Consider the following 19,064-nt stretch of genomic DNA (forward strand, 5'->3'; position numbering starts at 1 on the left):
TGGAGAGGGGATTGCCCCGCTGGGGGAGGTCTGCTCGGGGGGGCTCTCAGTGGGGAGATGGGGCTGGCAGATGCCTGGGGAAATCCGGGCGCTTGGGTTCTTTAAAGAAGGGCCAGTCTATGCAGCCGGGGGAGGATTTTGTAGGCGCCTGGCAGGGTTTTCCTCCAGGCACCGCCTCCTCCTCGGAGGCGAAGGAACTGACCCAAGAAGAAGAGAAAAGCTGGAGTGACAGGGAAAGGAGGCAGGGACTAGTGGAGCGGCTGAGAAACACACTCGGGTGCTGCCTGCCGGAGAGATGGGCTGGCATCTCTTCTGGCGGGGCTGGCCCGGCTGCCCCACCGCCGCCCCACGCCCTGGGCTGCCATGCCCACGGTCTCGCTGAGCCTGCCGGGGGCCCGAACTGGCGACAGGATGACCTGGGTTTGCTTGTCCTGCATGCTCTGGGTAGGTGGAAGCCGTGCAACCTTGCCTGGGGACAGGCCATTCCCAGAGCCTTCCCCGGGGATGAAATTGGAGGGGGGCGGTTGGATTTATGGAGGGCTGGCAAACGACTAAACTGGCAACGCTGCATGGAGCACGTGGAGGGGGATGGGGGAGTTGGGGGGGGGTAGGGAAATCCCTGCCCCCCCCCACACTCTGGGCTGAGCTGTACAGTCATCAGCTGGGGGTGGGATGGGACATGCTTCCCAGTGGGGGCGGGGCTGAGCCCACGGCCTAGGCTGGGTTGATTTATGGTCTCGGACTGAAGTTCCTGGCAGGGCAGCTGTGGGGGGGAGTGTGTGTGTGGGGGGGGTGCTGTTTCTATCACCCCCCCCACACACACTTGGCAATCGATCCATTTACTGGTGTTGGTTACAAGTGTCTGCAGCTCCGGCTGGCGAAGGGGGGGGCGGGGGGACTGACGGGGGGCGGGAATAGCAGCCCTGTGACCTAAGAAGGGGGTTCCTCTGGAGGCTGCTTTGCAAGGAAATTCTTGAAGCTCTCCGGGAGCATGTGGCTACCGGTGCTGCTAGCCAGCTGGCTGTGCTGAGGGTGGGAGGGAAAGTCTTGGGCTGGGCCCGGCTCTTCTAGTCTCTTTTCTTTGCTCCTTTGCTAACTGCTCCAGCATCACTTTTTGGGGTGCCTGATTTTGCATTTCAGAGGGGGGGTTTGTCCCCCTGGGGGTCCCTGCTCTTCCCTCCCCTCCCCACAACCTTGGAGGGAGCTCAGCACCTCGCAGCACCTGGGAGCTGAGGCAGGGTCAAGGGAAAGTGCCCCCTGGTGTGGGAGGTGTCTATGTCTCGCTGTAAGGGGCTGGGGGAGGGATAGTCCCCTTGGGATAGATGGCATCTTCCCCCCCCGCCCACCCCACCCCCACAGTGCCACAGACTGGGGGGATGGCCGGGTGACTGGTTGCTGGGGGGAATGGGATCAGATCCAGCTGTGGGGCTGAGCTGGCGTGTGAAGATTGGGGGGGGCACCTGGAGTTATGAAAGGCCATTGGGGGCAGATTTTTCAGTGTTTTATTCTTGTTTCGTTGCCAACAGGCCTGGGAGCCTGGCTGTGGCCCTGGACACCACTGCGCTAGGCGCTGTACAAACCTAGACCCACTGGAGAGTCTGTGCCCCATAGCTCTGCTCTGTGGCTCTTCCATTGCCCCCGGAAGCCCCTGCCTTTCTCTCTGCCCACCGTGACACCCCAGTGCAGCCCCCTCCTCCAGCAAAAGTCCCACTCCTGCCACTGGTGAGACTGGGAGTGGGGGTGTCGGGCTCTTGCCCCGCAGGACGACAGCTGATGACAAGCGCTCCACCCTTCCCAAAGCCCCTCCCCCCCCCCTTGGTAGCGCCATGGCCCTGTTGCCGTAAATGCTTTGAGGGGTCCTGGGCTGACATAGCCAGGAGGGGCCGGGAAAGCTGTCCCCGGCCAGACCTACCCGGGCCCGTCTCAGGCTAGGCTGGACCGAGTGCTGGTGGGCAGGGTGGCTGGCCCGGACGGGGCCTGTTCTAACCTCACGGGGTGGAACCAGCCCCTGGGGCAGGTGGATTTGGAGGTGGTGACAGTCCAGGGATAACAGGAGGCCGGGGAGGAGTGTAGGCGAATCGGGGACATGACAGCAGAGATCGGCAGCGAGAATGGGGGTTGGCGCTTTCTTCCCCCACCCGACTCTTTAACGAGCTAATGAATAACCCGCTGCTGACGTCAGGGCTTGCGGGGGGGGGGGGGGGAAGCTCTTTGCACCGGTCTAGTCCTGCTTGTTCGAGGTTGAGCTGGGACGCAGAGGATGCCAGGCTGTCTCCGAGAGGAGAAGCTGGGGACCCATGCAGGGGAAGGCTGGGCAGGCAGCTCTTTGCTTGGGTTCTGTCTCCTGGATCTCTCTCTCTCTCTGGGGCGTTGCCTATGCGAGGGCCCCCATCCCTTCCACGGTCACCCGCTTGCAGGGATCATTGGAGCCGGTGGGGCTGGTCCGCCTCTGGGCACACTGGGGTTTCGCCAGGTTCTCGAGGATCTCCATTGCTAGTGAGGAGATGCCGGTGGGCAGGGGCAGGATCCGAGTGGCCGCGGGTTCGAGGGGCCGAGGGGCCTCTCCGAGCGCTTCGGGGTCCAACCCTGCCACTCCCGTGGGGAAGGGCAAAATCTTCTTCGAGCCGTTCAACAGCTGAGTGAGCTGAAGCCTGGGAAGAGGTGGCCTGTGTGATCTGCATTTCCAAAGCACCCAAGAGTAGAACCTCCATTGTGCCAGACGCAGGCCAAACAAGAGACAGGCTGTGCCCCACAGAGCTTGAACAGAAAGACAGACGGAGGGTGGAGGCGGAATGGGCAATTGCCCGAGATCACCCAGCACAGCTAGTTGCAGAGGTAAGAACAGAACCCAGGTGTCCTGACTGCCTTAGCCACTAGCCCAGCCAGCCTCACAGCAGCTAAGCTCGGCCTTGCATAGATCTCCGATCTCAGTGGCTCTCTTGGGCTGGGACAGCCTGTTTTCTGGACCTTTTGAAAATGCCAAGTGGGATTTAAAGCAGTGGGAGCGTGGTGAAAAAGCAGAGGGGAGCTGCTTCCTTCCAAATACATCACAAAAATAGTTTCTGAACACTTCTGCCTTGTCTGTATTATCAGGGACAATTCTACCATCCTGCTCTAGTACCCAACCTAGACCACAGCTAGTTTCTTTTGTTCCTGACCGATTAAAACCACAAGTTCTTCTTATCCTTAACCTAACTAGCCAATACCTTTAGCTTCCCTTATCAGTTGTCTGCATGTCATAATGGCTCATTCAGAGACGTTGCTATCAACGCGCCCCTCTTTTCCATGTATGGCTGGATCTGGGGTGGAGTGCTCTTTAATGGTTGGAATAAAAGACGGGGAGTCAGGACCCTGGGTTCTATTTTTGGCTCTGCTACTTGCTTTATCTTTCCACAATTCTCCCTTTGCTTTTGCCCGTCTGGGAGGCCCATTGTGTCTAGATGTTTTGGGGTATGGGTGGGGAGGGGGTGAGTTGAGCAATGTCACCTCTCGTCTCCCGCTGCAGGGACTTCAATGCTGTCCTCTTCCTGGCTTATCTTGTAGTGAGTCACCCGCAGCCAAGGTCTGGCTTTGCTTTGCACCACCTTATCTTAAGCAATTAGAAATAAAACCTAGCGTGACAGCTCGCGTTGGGCACAGGCAGGCGAGCGGGCAGCTGCGCTCGCCTGGCAAGAAGCAGAGAGTGCTCATGCGGATGAGGGCAGTGATGGGGCAGCTGAGAGCTAGATCCCAGGAGGAGACCTCAGCCCTGGGATTAGCTAGATCAATGCCTTTCCCCCTGTTCTGTGTGCTGGGGGATAACGGGAGAGGACTCCAGGGCTGTGGAACAGAACCATTAACAGAGGTGCTGCAATTGAGGCCAGCATTCCAGCCATGTGCCCTCAGCCTGACTGCCTGGTGCCTCCTCCAAACTCGTCCCTTCTGCACCCTGGGCTCCTCCCTCCACGTTCCCTGCAGGGGGCTTCACTTCCCAGTGCATCGTGGGAAAGGCACACGGAGCAATGCGCTCTGCTGCGGCCAGTGGGTTGGTTTTTGGTTTGCTTTGGCCGCCGTGTTGTGGCGTAGCTCAAGAAGAGGGGAAGTGAGGAGAGCTGGTGCCCCCTAGAGCCGGGAAGGGACAGTGGGGTCTCGGTCAGTGACTGGTGGTTGACACTCATGGTCTAGGGCACAGTCGGTCTCCCAGGGAAGAGGTGGGATGATGCCCCAGGGCAGAAGTGCACGATTGCCTTGTTCCGGGGCAACCCCTTTCTCCTTCAACCCGGTCTGATGGAGCCGTGCGAGGTTGCGGGGTCAATTCAGTGGCTTATTGGTGTGATGAGTGTTGCTGCGGTCGATACAGTCGGGGGGTGTGGGGAATGAAAGGGGGTTCCAAAGAGGATGGAGCTCAGCTGTTCTCAGGGGTGGCAGATGACAGAACAAGGAGCAATGGTCTCAAGTGGCAGTCGGGGTGGTCTAGGTTGGATGTTAGGAAAAACTTTTTCACGAGGAGGGTGGTGAAGCACTGGAATGGGTTCCCTAGGGAGGTGGTGGAATCTCCTTCCTTAGAAGTTTTTAAGGCCTGGCTTGACAAAGCCCTGGCTGGGATGATTTAGTTGGGGACTGGTCCAGCTTTGAGCAGGGGGTTGGACTAGATTCCTCCTGAGGTCCCTTCCAACCCTGAGATTCTAGGATTCCCCATGGGGCCGAGTGTGCCCCTTGTTTGATGACTGTCAGTGTCTCTGTCGGATAACATGGGCAGAGAAGGCAGGTGGGGCAAGAGGAAGCAAAAGACCCTGTTGAAATGTGAACTGGCTGAGTCCGGCTGTTGGAGCCTGTGCGTACGCAAGCCAGGACATCCCCTGCAGCAGGGACACACAGACGCACCCACAGATCAGGGCTGTGCCCTCCAGCTGGGGGCAGCAGAGAGACCCCCCCCCCCATGCTGCGCACACACTGGGATTGGGGCTCATGCCCTCCAACGGGGTGGCACCCAGGCACACCAGGACTGTCCTCCCTCGTGGAGAGGGACGGACGGACAGTTGCCTTTCAAGGAATTTTCCTGACCTAGCTGTGCCGGTGGCCAAGCGCAGCCAGAGGGAGCGGAGAGAGGCCGGGCTTGGCTTGGCAATCTTGCGGCCCTGGAATTGCACGCAAAGGTGCGGGCTGAAGGCTGCCCGTCGTGTCCCTGAGCGAGGGGAAACCGGCCCTGCGAGATCAGCCCGAACGGCCCTGCCTTCCGGCCTCCCCGAATGCCACCGGCGGGGCTGAGCCAAATCTGCCTCAGCAGCTAGTTAGAGGGTGTGGGCGCTGGGGCTTCTCCCTGCCACAGGCTGGTGAAGGGGCTGGGCCACCAGGGCACAGCATTTGCAGCCTTTTGCACCCTGCCAGCCCCCTACTTCCTTCCTCACCCAAACGTGTCCTAATGATTACACCGCCTCCCGCAGCCCCCACGGCCAGTTCGCCGCCATCCCCTTACGGCTGCCTGCTCCTTTTCAGCCACCCTGAGCACTTAAAAAGCCACCCCCTTCTCCCCCCAGCTCCTCTCCCTGGCTCTCCCTAGGCAGAAATGGCGGGGAAGTGAGAACCTTGCTCCGATCCCAATTCATGGGCAGCCTTTGCTGCTCAGGCCCTACCGCGGGAGAAGCTTTTGCCATGCTCCTCAATTTCAGTTCCGCCTTGTGGCCATTGCTTCCCTTGTCTCTGAAAGGCAGCCGCCTCTGGGGTGGAGCACGGCAGCTTTTGAATGGCACACAACACCACTGTGCGACAGTCGGGTGGGAACGGAGGAAGAACAGACAAAACTGCATGGGGAATTCAGGGAGGCAGAGTGGAATTGCAGGGCTGATTACTAGGGTGTATATATAATACCTTGTAGTCCTGCAAAAAAAACCCACCATGGGATCTTAAACGGGCAAAACGGCCTGGCTGTTTGAGTTGAGGTGGACTTGGGTGGTCTCTGGCTTCCTGCCGCCATGCATAGGGCTGCTGGCAATGCCTGGAGGGGCAGGCGCCAGGTGCAACATGGGGGAGATCGTCATGTCAGATGTGGGGTGGGGAATCCCCGCCTTGGGTCTCTTGGGGCTGGGACTTGTTCTGTGGTTAGCAGACCCCTTTGCCGTTTGAAGCTGCTGGGAGCGAAATGAGGATAATCGCGGCTAATTAGACAGCAATTAAACTGGCGTGATGCTGCTGATCGGGCATCCGTGGTGCTGGGGTGGGGGTGGGGGTGGGGGGTCACCTTTGGCTGCTGGACGGCGCTGGGCTGGCTCCTGAACTTCCAGGCCCCAAAGGCACCGAACGCTGGCCCAGAGGCCCCGTCTCTTTCCTGCCCAGCCTCCCATGCCCGAGCACAGAGCCGTGCCCGCCTGGCGTAGTGTCTGAACCAGGTTTGGGTCTGTCCAGGCCGGGGGAGCCTGTGCTGAGCTCCGTCCTCCTCCCCGCAGTGAGGGAGCGGCTCCTGGATGCCCTGGCTCAGCTCTCTGCGCGCTCCCCAGGGGCGAGGGCATGGGGCCAAGTGGTAATTGACGAGGTCAAGAGGCAAACCCACCCCTGGCCGCTCAGCTCTGGAGGTCAGGGTTAAAGAGACGCCAGGCTCCTGTCGCTGAGCGGAGATGCCGGGACTTACCCGGCATGGGGGGCTCGGAGACCCTTGTTTATCTAAGCTGCTCAGCTGGCGGCGCTGGGGATCGGCGTCCCTCCTTGCCGAGCCCTGGCCTGGGGCTTTCGTTGTTTGCAGGGGCCAGGGCAACCTGCCTAGCCACGTAATCACTTTTAGGTGTATGGTGGGAGCACCTAGAGGGCCCGGCTCAGATCAGGGGGGCCCAGGGCTGCACAGACTCCATCTGAGAGTTGGGGGGGTGGTCGGCACTGCACAGGCTCCATCTGAGGTCAGGGGAGGACCCCATCGGGCCTGGTGCTGCACGGACCCCTCTGAGATGGGGGGGTCCCGTCGTGCCCGGCACTGCACAGACCCCGTCCGAGGTCGGGGTCCTGTCGTGCCCAGTGCTGCATGGACCCTGTCAGAGCTTGGGGGGCCCCCTTGTGCATGGCACTGCACAGACAAGTAACAAGAGACCGCTCCGGCTCCAGGGCACTCCCAATCTAACTGCCCCAGAATAGGGGTCTCCGTTACACTCCTCCGTCAGGGAGCCCAACCGATGCCACGTGACCGATCCGGATCCAGCAGTGCCCGCGCCGGGAGCGTTGGCTCTGGTTTCTGGCAGACCGTTTTCAGGGCTGAATGCAGCCCGGGGGTGGCGCTCAGGGCTGGGGGCGAGCCCTATTCCCAGGGCAGCAAACATGGGCCCAGCAAGCTGGATGAATGGTGTGCATGCAAATGAGTTTGGACATGTAAATTAGCCCATGGGTTCATTTGCATAAAGGGCCACACCTGGAGCTGTCCAGAACCTGGCAGCTGTGAGATGCGAGTGTGGCTTGTGCATCCAGCTGGGGAGGGGAGCGGGCACTACCCCCCCCCCCCCCCCAGCTGCTCCAGGGCTGGCTTGAAGCTAGTTTGCTTTTCCCATGGGCAGATGAGCAGGGCCCCTAGCCTGGGGTGAGCGGCCGGCAGGGCTGGCCTCACGCGGGGCCGTGCCCGTCCCATGATGGCAGTGCTGGGCTGCGATCCCTGCTGGGCAGCAACTCCAGGGGGCTGTCCTCATGCCCCCTTCTGCAAGAGAGCCCCCTCGGACCTGCCAGCCGGAGCCGGGCCCCGCGCCTGAGGGAGAGGAGCTGGGCTGGAAACAAACAAGTTAATCCCCCTCTCCCGCCCCGTCCCTGCTGGGGGCTCGTTTTGTGTCTGGGTCCCAGGGCCAGGGCCTGGGAGGAGGGGTGTGAGCTAAGCTGCCTGGGAAGGTGTCGCACACCCCACGCTCCAGCCGTGGGAAAGGGGGTACCCCCCCCACACACACTGATTAGGAAGCAGCTCACACTTAGCTGTGGCCGGCACAGGCTGCTCCTGTATGCGCTGAGCTCTGAATAGGAGACGTGTCCCCAGCCCCTGGGGGCCCGGGAAGCGGCAGCTCGAAGGGGCCCACGCGGGTGGCCCCCGAGGGCTGCGTGGAGGGCACTGTGGCAAGAAGCCTTTTGCCTGCACTTTGCTCCAGCATCAGCCTCGCCGCCTCCGCTGAACTTCTCTTCACAGCTCCCCACCGCATAAGGCAGGTCGGGGCTGTCTGCCCCATTGCACAGATGGGGAAACTGAGGCACAGAGCGAGGCACAGGGTACCAGGTAGAGCTGGGGGATCGAACCAGCCTCCTTTGCGGCAGCTTTACTGCCCAGGCACTTCTGCCCCAGCAGAGTTTGGTAAAGGCCTGCCCTTCTCCCCTGCCTGAGGGGGCCTGAGCTCCGCAGCTGGGTTGTGTGCACAGCTGGGCCGGCCGCTGCCAGCTGGGGGGAGCCAGGGTGTGGGCCGGGGGCCACCTGCTGGCTCTCCCTCTCTGAGATGGAAAGAGCGTGTTCCTGGGGGCTCCAAGGCATGGCTGCCCGCTCGGCACTGGGTGTGTGTAATGCCCAGCCCCACAGGGGCACAGAGATGCAGCCTTGTTATGATCTGGGCTAGTTGGGAGGGGCTGTGGGCACAGTACCCTCCTTGTCATCTGGCTTCTCTGGTGGGTGGTAGCCGCTTTCTTACCTCTTCCCACCGGTCTCTGTATGCCCCGCTCTGGTGCTCTTCTTCCAGCGCGGTGGTATCCTGATGCCCCCCAGCCAGCCCTCACCCGGCTAAGAGCACTCAGACGCTCTGTGCTATCCGTGCCCAAAGAACGCCCCCTCCTCTCTGCACCTGGCCAGAGGCCTGCGCCTGTCCCTGTCCTACCCGGGCCAGGCCACGGTGCCCGGGCACTCTGGACCCCCTGGCGCTGTCAGTGTAGCTTGTTCGCGCCAGGGATGGAAACTGCTGCCCGAGCTCGCCAGCAGCCCGTCTGCCCAGCAACACCTGGTGCCGGGAGCCCATGTCCCTGGCGTCCCACCCCTGCCCTGGCTCCAGAATGAGGCAGAGCCCCATGCAAAGTCTGTGTCCTGACATACAGCCCACCCTGTGGGATCAGTCCTGAAAGATGCCTCCTTCCCCAGCCTCCCCGCAGGGCAGGGACACCGTCACCCAGTACGGGGAGCTGGGGAGTGCAGGAGACAAGTCTGTCCCAGACTCTGGAACTCATTGCCACCAGGGAAGAGGGAAAGCATCCCCCAGCGAGGGGGCCTGGCCTGGCGCTGGCAGGCATCACTAGTCTAATTAGGGCTTTGCTTGTCAGGAATGGGTGGATTTCGTTTGGTTTAATGACTTTCCCCAGTGGGGAGGAGGGAGTGGGGGACTCCTGGGGGCCAGGTCGCTCGGCAGAGTAGAACCCCCCCAGTGCAGTCTCCAGCCGCCCCGGGACACCGGCACGGCCCAGCTGGGGAGCGCACAGAGGTCAACCCCGCCCGGCCCCTGTGGCCGAGCCCCTTTGGGGCCCGGAGGAAGGCCGGCCAGGGGGTTCGAGGTCAAGGTTTGGGACGTTCCTTAGCGGCAGCTGCGAGCAGCTGGCCCTCGTTAGAGTCGGGGGCCGGAGGGGGGGGCAATGAGCCGAGTGGCCGGTTCCTATCCTGTCCCCGCAGAGAGTCTGAGCTGCCCCCCGGCGTAGGGCTCGGCGCCCCATCGCCCGGGGGATGCCTGGTTCTGCGCCCGAGGAAGAGCTGGGTGACCTGACCTGTCCCCCCCCGAGTCTGGTTTGCTGGAGGCGCCCTGGCTGGCCAGAATACAGGGGAGGGGTCCCGGTGAAATGTGCCCCTCCCCACGAGGCGGCACCGCAGCCCCCTGCTCTGTGCCGGCGAGCGTCTGGGGGCCTGAGGCGATTGGCCGTGTTCCCCGGCGGGGGCCAGAGTCGTCCCGCTCCCCCCGGCAGCCCCTGGCCTGCCCCATGGCCGAGGCTGGAGGGGCAGAGAGGAGCCTGGGATGCAGACGCAGGGTTTAGTGCCACAATGCCTCATTCTTCAGGCCGGCTTAAATAAACAGCCCAGGCTGCAGCTTCTCTCGGCAAGCGGGGCTGTTTGCCGCTCGCTTCGCCCAACAGCCAAGTCCGTCCCTGGGGGGGTTAGCCGGGATCGGCCGGGCCGGGGCTCAGCCCGGGGGGTGAGCCGGGATCGGCCGGGCCGGGGCTCAGCCCGGGGGGTGAGCCGGGATCGGCCGGGCCGGGGCTCAGCCCGGGGGGTTAGCCGGGATCAGCCGGGCCCAGGGTCAGTCTGTGGGGTTAGCCGGGCCCAGGGTCAGTCCAGGGGGTTAGCCGGGATCAGCCGGGCCGGGGCTCAGCCCGGGGGGGTTAGCCGGGATCGGCCAGGCCGGGGCTCAGCCCGGGGGGGTTAGCTGGGATCGGCCGGGCCGGGGCTCAGCCCGGGGGGGTTAGCCGGGCCCAGGGTCAGTCCAGGGAGTTAGCTGGGATCGGCTGGGTCCGGGCTCAGTCTGTGGGGTTAGCCGGGCCCAGGATCAGTCCGGGGGGATTGCCAGGATCGGCCAGGCCGAGCCTCAGTCCATGGGGTTAGCCGGGATCGGCTGGGCCCAGGGTCAGTCCGGGGGGTTGGCCGGGATCGCCCGGGCCCGGGCTGAGTCTGGGGGGTTGGCTGGGATGGCCCGGGCTCAGTCGGGGGGTTGGCCGGGATCGCCTGGGCCGGGGCTGAGTCCGGGGGGTTGGCTGGGATTGCCTGGGCTGGAACACAAGGTTTCCGAGTCGAGCCCATTGCTGAGGTTACTGTTGTTTCTGGGCTGGGGCAGAAGGCAGCTGAGCGAAAGCCACCAACAGCCGGGCGCTCCGCGGGCACCCGGTTCCCGTCCAGCTCGGCCTGCTCCAGGGCAGGGCTTGAAGCTGGGCGTGTCTGGCAACCTGCCAGCTGGGAGCCCTGATCCCCGGGCCGTTGGCACCGAGCCGCCTTGGCTGAAGTGTCAGTAAAACAGGCACGTTCCCGTTAAACATTTTGCTTGTATGGACCTGGCGTTTTCCGGCGCGATACCCGTTCGGTGACGAGTCGCTGGCCAGCTGCAGCTGGGGGGAGCTGCCCCGGGGAGGGGGCTGCCCCGAGAGCCCCTCAGCTCAGTGGGGCACCAGCAAGGGGGCGAAAGGGGTCCTGCCCCGGGACGCGCGTCCGGCTGTGGGGACAGTGGCCTCATCGCGGCACAGAGCAGACCTGCCCTGCACCAGATGGGCTGAGCTACTCCTTTAGCCAGGCCCTGGGCTGGAGCTGGGACAGGGGCTGGGGGTCTGATCCCCAAGGGCAGCCTGGCACCCAGATCTGGCTAGTCCTGCAGAAGGGGATTGCTGGGCGGCTCCCCTGCCAATGGAAACCGGGCGGGCAGTATCCTGGGCCCCTGGGAGCTCAGCAGAGCCCCGGTGAGTTCTGGCCTGGCCTGATTCAGAGCCGAGGCACTGGACTGCCCAGGTGTGGGGCTGAGGCTGTCTGCTGGCGCCCCCAGGTCACTGTCTGTGTGTGGGGCCAGGGCTGTCTCTGGATCAGGGCTGCCAGCATGGGGGGCTGGGGCAGCTCCACATTCCTGCTGCGGGGAGTCCCCTGGGCCCTGTCTAGGCCCCAGGGCTCCCCCAGTTTCCAGCACGTTGGTCCCCTAGAAAGGCTCCGAATGGAAGCGTTGAGGCAGTGAGAGCGAGCTGCCCCCGGAGCCCCCTGGCCCGGGCCCGGGGCGAGGTGGGATCTGAATGCAGATGAGCCGTGGCCGAGCGGCTCATGTGTCCTGGCCCCAGCCCTTGCCAGGCCGGGCGCACGGTGCCGGCATCGGTTTAACAGCCCCTATTCTGCATCAATCACGACGCCTGGCCCTGGCGCAGACCGAGCCTCAAGTGCAAAGGGGCCGGCATGCTAATGAGCGCAGCGTCTCCAGCAGCCCCTGGAGCGGGCGGGGGCAGCCCAGGGGCCTGGGCAGGGTGGTGTGGAGATGGGGCCCCTGCTTCTCACCCAGGGGGAGCTGGGCTCTGCTTCTGCCATGGCTGGGGGGGGTCCTCTCTCACTCCCAGTCAGTCACAGCACGAAATCGCAGTGGGGCTTGGCACAGACTTGTCCTAACGGGTCGGTTCAGCTCCAGGGACACTCAGAGCTGGGTTAGCAGGGGGCTGCGGGTCGGGAGTGTGGGGCGCCGGCGGAGCTGCGGGGGGGAGCCCAGGGCTGGGCTAGCGGGGGGCTGCGGGTCGGGAGTGTGGGGCGCCGGCGGAGCTGCGGGGGGGGAGCCCAGGGCTGGGCTAGCGGGGGGCTGCGGGTTGGGAGTGTGGGGCGCCGGCGGAGCTGCCAGGGGGAGCCCAGGGCTGGGCTAGCGGGGGGCTGTGGGTCGGGAGTGTGGGGCGCCAGCAGAGCTGGGGGGGGAGCCCAGGGCTGGGCTAGCAGGGGGCTGCGGGTCGGGAGTGAGGGGCGCCGGCGGGGCTGTGGGGGGAGCCCAGGGCTGGGCTAGCGGGGGGCTGCGGGTCGGGAGTGTGGGGCGCCGGCGGAGCTGGGGGGGGGAGCCCAGGGCTGGGCTAGCGGGGGGCTGCGGGTCGGGAGTGTGGGGCGCCGGCAGAGCTGTGGGGGAAGCCCAGGGCTGGGCTAGCGGGGGGCTGCGGGTCGGGAGTGTGGGGCGCCGGCAGAGCTGCGGGGGGGAGCCCAGGGCTGGGCTAGCAGGGGGCTGCGGGTCGGGAGTGAGGGGCGCCGGCGGGGCTGTGGGGGGAGCCCAGGGCTGGGCTAGCGGGGGGCGCCCAGGGCTGGGCTAGCGGGGGGCTGCGGGTCGGGAGTGTGGGGCGCCGGCGGAGCTGGGCGGGGGGAGCCCAGGGCTGGGCGAGCGGGGGGCTGCGGGTCGGGAGTGAGGGGCACCGGCAGAGCTGTGGGGGGAGCCCAGGGCTGGGCTAGCGGGGGGCTGCGGGTCGGGAGTGTGGGGCGCCGGCAGAGCTGCGGGGGGGAGCCCAGGGCTGGGCTAGCAGGGGGCAGCTCGGAATCAGGGCTCTGGGCCCCCTTGGCTGCCAGCGAGGTGGGCACTGAGTCTGGGGAGCTGCTCTTCCCTCTCCCCGGCAGTCTTGGCTGGGCCCTGCTGGTTGCTCTGCCAGAGGCCAGGGCCCTTAACGTGACTGGGCAGGCCGGCCAGTGCTTGGAGTGCCCGGCAGGACATCCGGGGGTGGGGGGATCGTGGCTGGGATGTGTCCCTGAGCCCAGGGAGAGACGGGACAGGCCTGTCTGGGCTGGCATCTGGCATGCTGCCGAAGGGTTCTGGCACTTTGCAGGGCGGGTGAGGGCCATGGGAGGGAGCCGGCTAGGAGTTTATCCCTGGGGGGGGTTGAGAAATCCATAAACCCCACAGCAGGTCCATTCTCCCACTGGCCTCTCCTTGGGGTCCCCTTGTCTGTGCTGGGCCAGGAGATGCCCAGAGCCCTGGCCCAGATGGCAAAGCCGTCTCTAGCATGGAGCTGCCATTGGCCCAGTGCCCGGCTCAGCTCTGGACTGGCTCTGCGGCAGGGGGAGACAGTGGGAGAAGGGTGCCAGGCGTGCCGTGACCCTAGGGAGCCAGCAGGCACTGATCCGAATGGGGAGGTTGGTGTCCAGCCAGTCACGTAGGGCCTGAATTAGCCTTTGGCATGCCCGAGGGAGGGAGTGCCAGCCGGCCGGGTCGCTTGAGAAACCTTCAGCCCCTGCCGCTCCGGATCCGTCTCCTGGAAGGGTTCCCAGTGGGGCAAGCTCTCTGCAGGGAAGGATTGGCCGGCCTCTTGCTCAGATCTGTGCTGGGGGCATGGTGCCGGGGCACAGCCCGGGCACTTTGGCTGCCTGCTCCTTGATCCTTGCTCTGGGCTCGTGTCACGGAGTCCCCGGGCGATGCTCTGGAACTGCTCCCCACGAAGCCAGGCAGGACTCTGGGGAAGTCTCCTCACGGGGAGCAGCCTGTCTGCAGGACACACGGCTCCCCCGGCTTCCCCCTTCCTGGGTCTGACCTCGGACCATTCAGCATCCTCTGCCCCTCCCTGCGCTTCCCACAGCGAGTCCGCCCAGGCAGGGTCCTGGGGGGGCCAGAGGGTCCTGCCCCCCAACTTTGCAGTCAGACGTGACTCTCAGCCAGCCAGTAACACAGAAGGTTTATTAGACGACAGGAACATGGTCTAACACAGAGCTTGTAGGTGCAGAGAACTGGACCCCTCAGCTGGGTCCATTTTGGGGGGCAGTGAGCCAGACAACCACGTCTGCCCTTCACTCCATGTCCCCAGCCAGCCCCAAACTGAAACTCCCTCCAGCCCCCCCTCCTCTGGGCTTTGTCCCTTTCCCGGGCCAGGAGGTCACCTGATCCCTTTGTTCTCCAACCCTTTAGCTCTCACCTTGCAGGGGGAAAGGGCCCAGGCCATCATTTGCCAGGAAACGGTGTCGGCCATTCTCTGTGTCCAGACCCCTGCACACATCTGCCCTCTAGGGCTCTGCAAGGATCATACCCCCTTATCCCACCCCCTATATACTTAAGAACTGCCTGGGGAAACTGAGGCACCCCCACACTATTCAGAGGAAACAGTAAGAACAGTCCCACTTTGTCACAGCGGGGCTCCGAACCCAGGAAGCGAAGCTGTGGGTAGCGATGTCGCCCCCTAGTGAGCGGCTGCATCGACACGGAGGATAAAAGCCCTACTACTGGGGCGTTCTCGCGCGAGCTCCACAGTGCCGCGGCTCTGCTCCCAGGGCCACCAGGCTGGGCCGATGGCTTTGCTACAAAGAGCTGCTGGAGGCAGGGTTGCTTCCACACCCCTGTCAGGCTGTGCCCAGGGGACTGCCAGCCCGGGAAGCGCCCCTGGCTGCACTGGGTGGTGCGTGTGGGGGGGGGAGCTGTGTCCGATCCACTTTTGGGGTGACGTTGGAGGAAGCAGACCTGAGTGGAAAGGGGTCTGGACTCAAGTGGCTGGCAGTAGGGGCATCTTACCCACATCTCTTAGGGCTGATGCGGTGTCTATCACTGTGGTGTCTGGGCACTGGGGTGGGGGCTGCCAACTACCCCCACCCCTCGCAACTAGGCAAAGGCGCAAGAAGAGCAGAGGAACGTTTTGTTAAATGTTATTGGGTGTCACTTGTAACGTCCCAGCCAGCGCAAGTCGCCTGCTCCCTGGGGCCCAGCCCGGCCTGGCCTCCCCTGCTCCGTCGGGGGGCTCTGGGCAGTGCAGCCGGGGCAGGGGTTTGCGGGCTGGGGGGGGGAAGGGGCTGGAGCTCCCTGGAGGGTGGGTGGGCTCACGCCGGCTGCGGGGGAAGGGTAGGACGGAGGGGGTGAGAAACGCCTGCATCCCCCACCGGAGTTGGAGGATGTGGCCTCAGTTTCCCCAAGCAGTCACTGGTGCTAGAACCTGGGCTGTGGCTTAAAGGGGGGAGAACCAGCCACTGGCGAACACCCAGGTGCAGTGCGTAGTGCCCCTTTAAACAGCTTGTGAGTCTCTAGCGGCGCTCACTGTGTGCCTGGCTTCAGGTCTCATCCTCACTGCCTGCTGCTGGGTCTTGGCTCTTTACAGGACAAACCCGAAGCAGGCGTAGGGGCACCGGGGAGGACGGTAACTGAGGGCACTAACCATACACACCAGGCCGGGCCTGGCTACACACACACGGCTGTTCTGCCTGGTGTCCGGGTGCTGCAGGGATGTGGGACACAGTGAGCGCCGCCCGGGGGCCCACAGACTGTTTAAAGGGATCCCTCCCGATTTCTAGGTGCTACACGCGTGCGTAAGGCAGCCTCCCTGCCCCCAGTTTGCTGCCAGTCCTGGCACGTTTGGAGGAGCAGGGGGGATGGGTGTGGCCAGAAGACAGTTCCCCAGAGCTAGCGCTATGCCCATTTACACCTGCTGAGGATTTGGCCTGTAATCTTTTCCTCATGTAGCAGTGAGTTCCACAGGTTAATTGTGTTGCATAAACAAGTGATTCCCTCTGACCCTGCTGTTCAGTGGTGTTGCCTTTTTCTTATTCTTGGGATTGATCTATCCTCCTGGGGGTCAGACTTCACGCTTACCTGAACACGGGGGGGGGGAGGGGCATGGGGCAGATGCTCAGCTGGTGCAAATCAGCGTCTTCCACTCAGCCCAGCAGAGCTGCACCAGTTTGCACCTGCTGTTGAGCTGTGTTTATTCTGCAGGAATGGGAGCCAATCCATTGTGCTACTAGAGGGGAAACTGAGGCACGGGGTGGTGAAGTGACTTGCCCAGGGCTGCTGACTGAGGCAGTGGCAAAGGCTAGGTCGAGCGCTGGGACTCCAATGTCTGTGGTGCTCAGCCAGTTGCTGGTTGCAGGGGCCGGGGGCGGGGCGGGGGGGCTCAGCAGGTTGGAGCCCAGCTGTGGGTGACTGACCGCTCTCCTTTCTGCCCCCCCACAGCCTGAGGACCTGGAAGCCCCCTCCTCCCACACGTTCAAGGTGAAGAGCTTCAAGAAGGTGAAGCCATGTGGGATCTGCGGGCAGGCGATCACGCGGGAGGGCAGCATCTGCCGAGGTGAGTTCACAGGCTCCGACGCAACCGGGGAGTGGACTGAGCCAAGCTGGTGCTGTGTGGTGCCCACCGGGTGGCCTGCCATGAGATGAGCGGGGGAGGTCTCAGCCCAGTTCCCAAGGGAGGAGAGCCGGGTTCACAGCCAGGCTGGTGGTGTGATCTGAGGGGCTAAGGAGGGAGCAAGCTCCGTCCGGGGCGGGGCACCAGACTCCCACGGGGCCACGGGGCACTGCCACGTGCCTGGGAGCATCGGTGACACTTTTGGCCTTCACACCATCCCCTGTCAATGAGTTCCACAGGCAATGAAATGTTCTGTCTTATTTTCTGTCCCTTTCCTAGTTCTTCCTAGCACACTGCTAGCCTTTTTGACTGCTGCTGCCCATTGAGCTGAAGTTTTCGGAGGACTACCCACAGTGACTCCAAGATCTCTTTCTTGGGTGGTCACGGCTAATTCAGACCCTGTCCTTGGACGTGTAGAGTTGGGATTATGTTTTCCGATGTGTGTTATTTTGCACTTATCAATGTTGAATTTCATCTGCCATTTTCTTGCCCAGTCACCCGGTTTGGTGAGATCCCTTTGCAACTCTTCACAGTCTGCTTTGGACTTCGTGATCTTGAATAATTTTGTATCGTCTGCAAACTGCCACTACGCCGTTCACCCCTTTCCCCAGATCATTTATGAATACGTTGAACAGCACTAGTCCCAGTACAGACCCCTGGGGGACCCCACTGTTTACCTCTCTCCACTGTAAAAACTGACCACTTATTCCTACCCTTTGTTTCTTGTCTTGTAACCAGTTACTGATCCACGAGAGGACCTTCCCCCTTATCGCACGCATGCTTACTTTGGTTAAGAGACCTTGTCAAGGCTTTCTGAACTTCCGGTACACTAGATCCTCTGGATCATCCTTGGCCACATGTTTATTGTCCCCCTCAAAGAATTCTAATAGATCGGTGGGGCGTGATTTCCCTTGACACAGACGGTGTTGACTCTTCCCCAATAAATTGTGTTCAGCTACGTTTCGGATAATTCTGCCCTTTACCATGGTTGCAACGGCTTTGTCTGGCATTGAGGTGAGGCTCACCGGCCTGTGACTGCCAGATTCGCCTCTGGAGCCTTTTGTAAAAATAGCCATCACGTTAGCTGCCCGCCCTGTCCCCTGATGCAGGGGCTGATTTCAGTGGGGTGCCGTTGCAGTTCTCCGGGCTGGCCACAGGATGGCACCCCAAGACTCTGCATCAGGAAGAGCTGTGGGTGCGGCTTGCTGGCCAGCGCTGGATAAAGGGGGCTGCACCTCTCTGGGGCAGGAAGGGACCATATGTGGTGTGCTGGGCTAGGACCCCCCCTCAGGGATCTTCCCAGCTGCTCAGCCCCTAAGAACCACCTTGGCCATGCCCAGCCTTCACTGGGTGCTGGGGAGTCGGACCCTGGGGAGCAGGGATCCCCTTGTCCATCAGTGACTGTGCAGCCAGGAGGGATCCAAGGCCCCTGCCCTGAGCCCGGGAGGGTCTGGGGTAGCGGGGGGTCCTTTGCCCCAGGCCGTGTGCTCTCTCTGGGGTGAGGCTCCGTCTCCCTGTGGAAGGGGCTGAGAGAGCAGGAGGCAGTGCTCAGAGGAGGTGGGGTGGGGATGAACCAGCTGGGCCCACATGGGGCAGGGCAGTTGAGCCCCCTAGCTCGGCCCTGGCTCCTCCCTCCGGCACCTCGGAGGGGATCGGAGAGAATGGGGTTTCCTTTCTGTGGGTTCCCAGCACGGCGCGGCCTTGAGTTATCGATAGGGAACCTGGATCCAGAGGGGCCAAAAGCCATTTCACAGAGGGCTTGTGGGCCAAGGTCCTGACCGGACGTCAGGGCGAGCCCAGATCCCCGGAGGACGGGCCCAGTCCGAAGGGGTTGGCAGGGGGATCCGTGCAGCTTGCACTGGAGACCCTAGTGCTGAGGGGCTGGCAGGTGTTGTTTGACTGAACGCAGAGGCAGTTAGATCTTGGAGAAAGGAGGGCCGAGCCGCAGCTCTTGTTTGAAGCGGAGCAAGGGGGTCTGTTTTCTCTGCCTGGGGCTCCCTTCTCCTGGGCCGTTCCTTGGGGGCTGAGCTGCTGTCTACGTGGGCCGGGAGCGTGGGAACAGAATATTTCTCCCTCATGGTTTTTCCAGGCGTGCGGAAGGGGGAGGTTCCTGGCCGGGGGTCCCGGTCGAGCCTCCGCCCGAGAGGAGAGTGGGCAGGGGTCCCCGGAGCTGGGGGGGCCGCCTGGCGCTGATCTAGCGTCCAGCCGGGCCTCTGGCTCAAGTGACCTGTCCCTGCCTTCAGACGGCTGGGGGGCAGGTCTGAGCTCACCCTGTTGGCTGCTGTCCCCATGGGGTCACAGAGCTCAGACCTGTTCTGGGGGGCCCATGCTCAGCCTCATGCCTCATGCTTGGGAATCAGCCTGCGCTTTCCTTTGCTCACCCCGCCTCCGCCCATTAGCTCGGTCCCACCCCCACTGACCCCCTCTCTCTCCTTGATCTCGGTGCCCTTCAGAGCCCCATAGCTGGTCCCTCGGGCTCCCGGAGGCAGGACGGTGCCCGGCGCAGCCTCACCCCACCCAGAGGGGCACCACAAGGCCTGCAGGTGGGACGGCTGCAGGGCGGGGATTGACCGTGACATTTCAGGGGCTCTAGG

General features: G+C 63.3%; 1 protein-coding gene across 17 annotated transcripts in view; it reads left to right on the top strand.

Annotated features, from left to right (window-relative positions):
* The first annotated feature begins 231 nt into the window (after window positions 1-231).
* The window catches only part of TNS1 (tensin 1), a 274,551-nt gene continuing 255,718 nt past the window's right edge, over window positions 232-19,064 (top strand). For 14 of the 17 annotated variants that reach the window (XM_073304965.1, XM_073304974.1, XM_073304973.1 and 11 more), the window contains exons 1-2: window positions 232-444; window positions 16,299-16,413. In XM_073304965.1, the coding sequence (XP_073161066.1) occupies window positions 364-444; window positions 16,299-16,413 (196 nt within the window). In that variant the 5' untranslated portion in view covers window positions 232-363. Of the gene's footprint in view, window positions 445-2,780; window positions 2,836-16,298; window positions 16,414-19,064 lie in introns of those variants that run through there. The other 3 variants (XM_073304979.1, XM_073304982.1, XM_073304980.1) reach the window with 2 other exon arrangements.

Source organism: Lepidochelys kempii, chromosome 11 (genome assembly GCF_965140265.1).
Source record: "Lepidochelys kempii isolate rLepKem1 chromosome 11, rLepKem1.hap2, whole genome shotgun sequence".
NCBI lineage: Eukaryota > Metazoa > Chordata > Testudines > Cheloniidae > Lepidochelys > Lepidochelys kempii.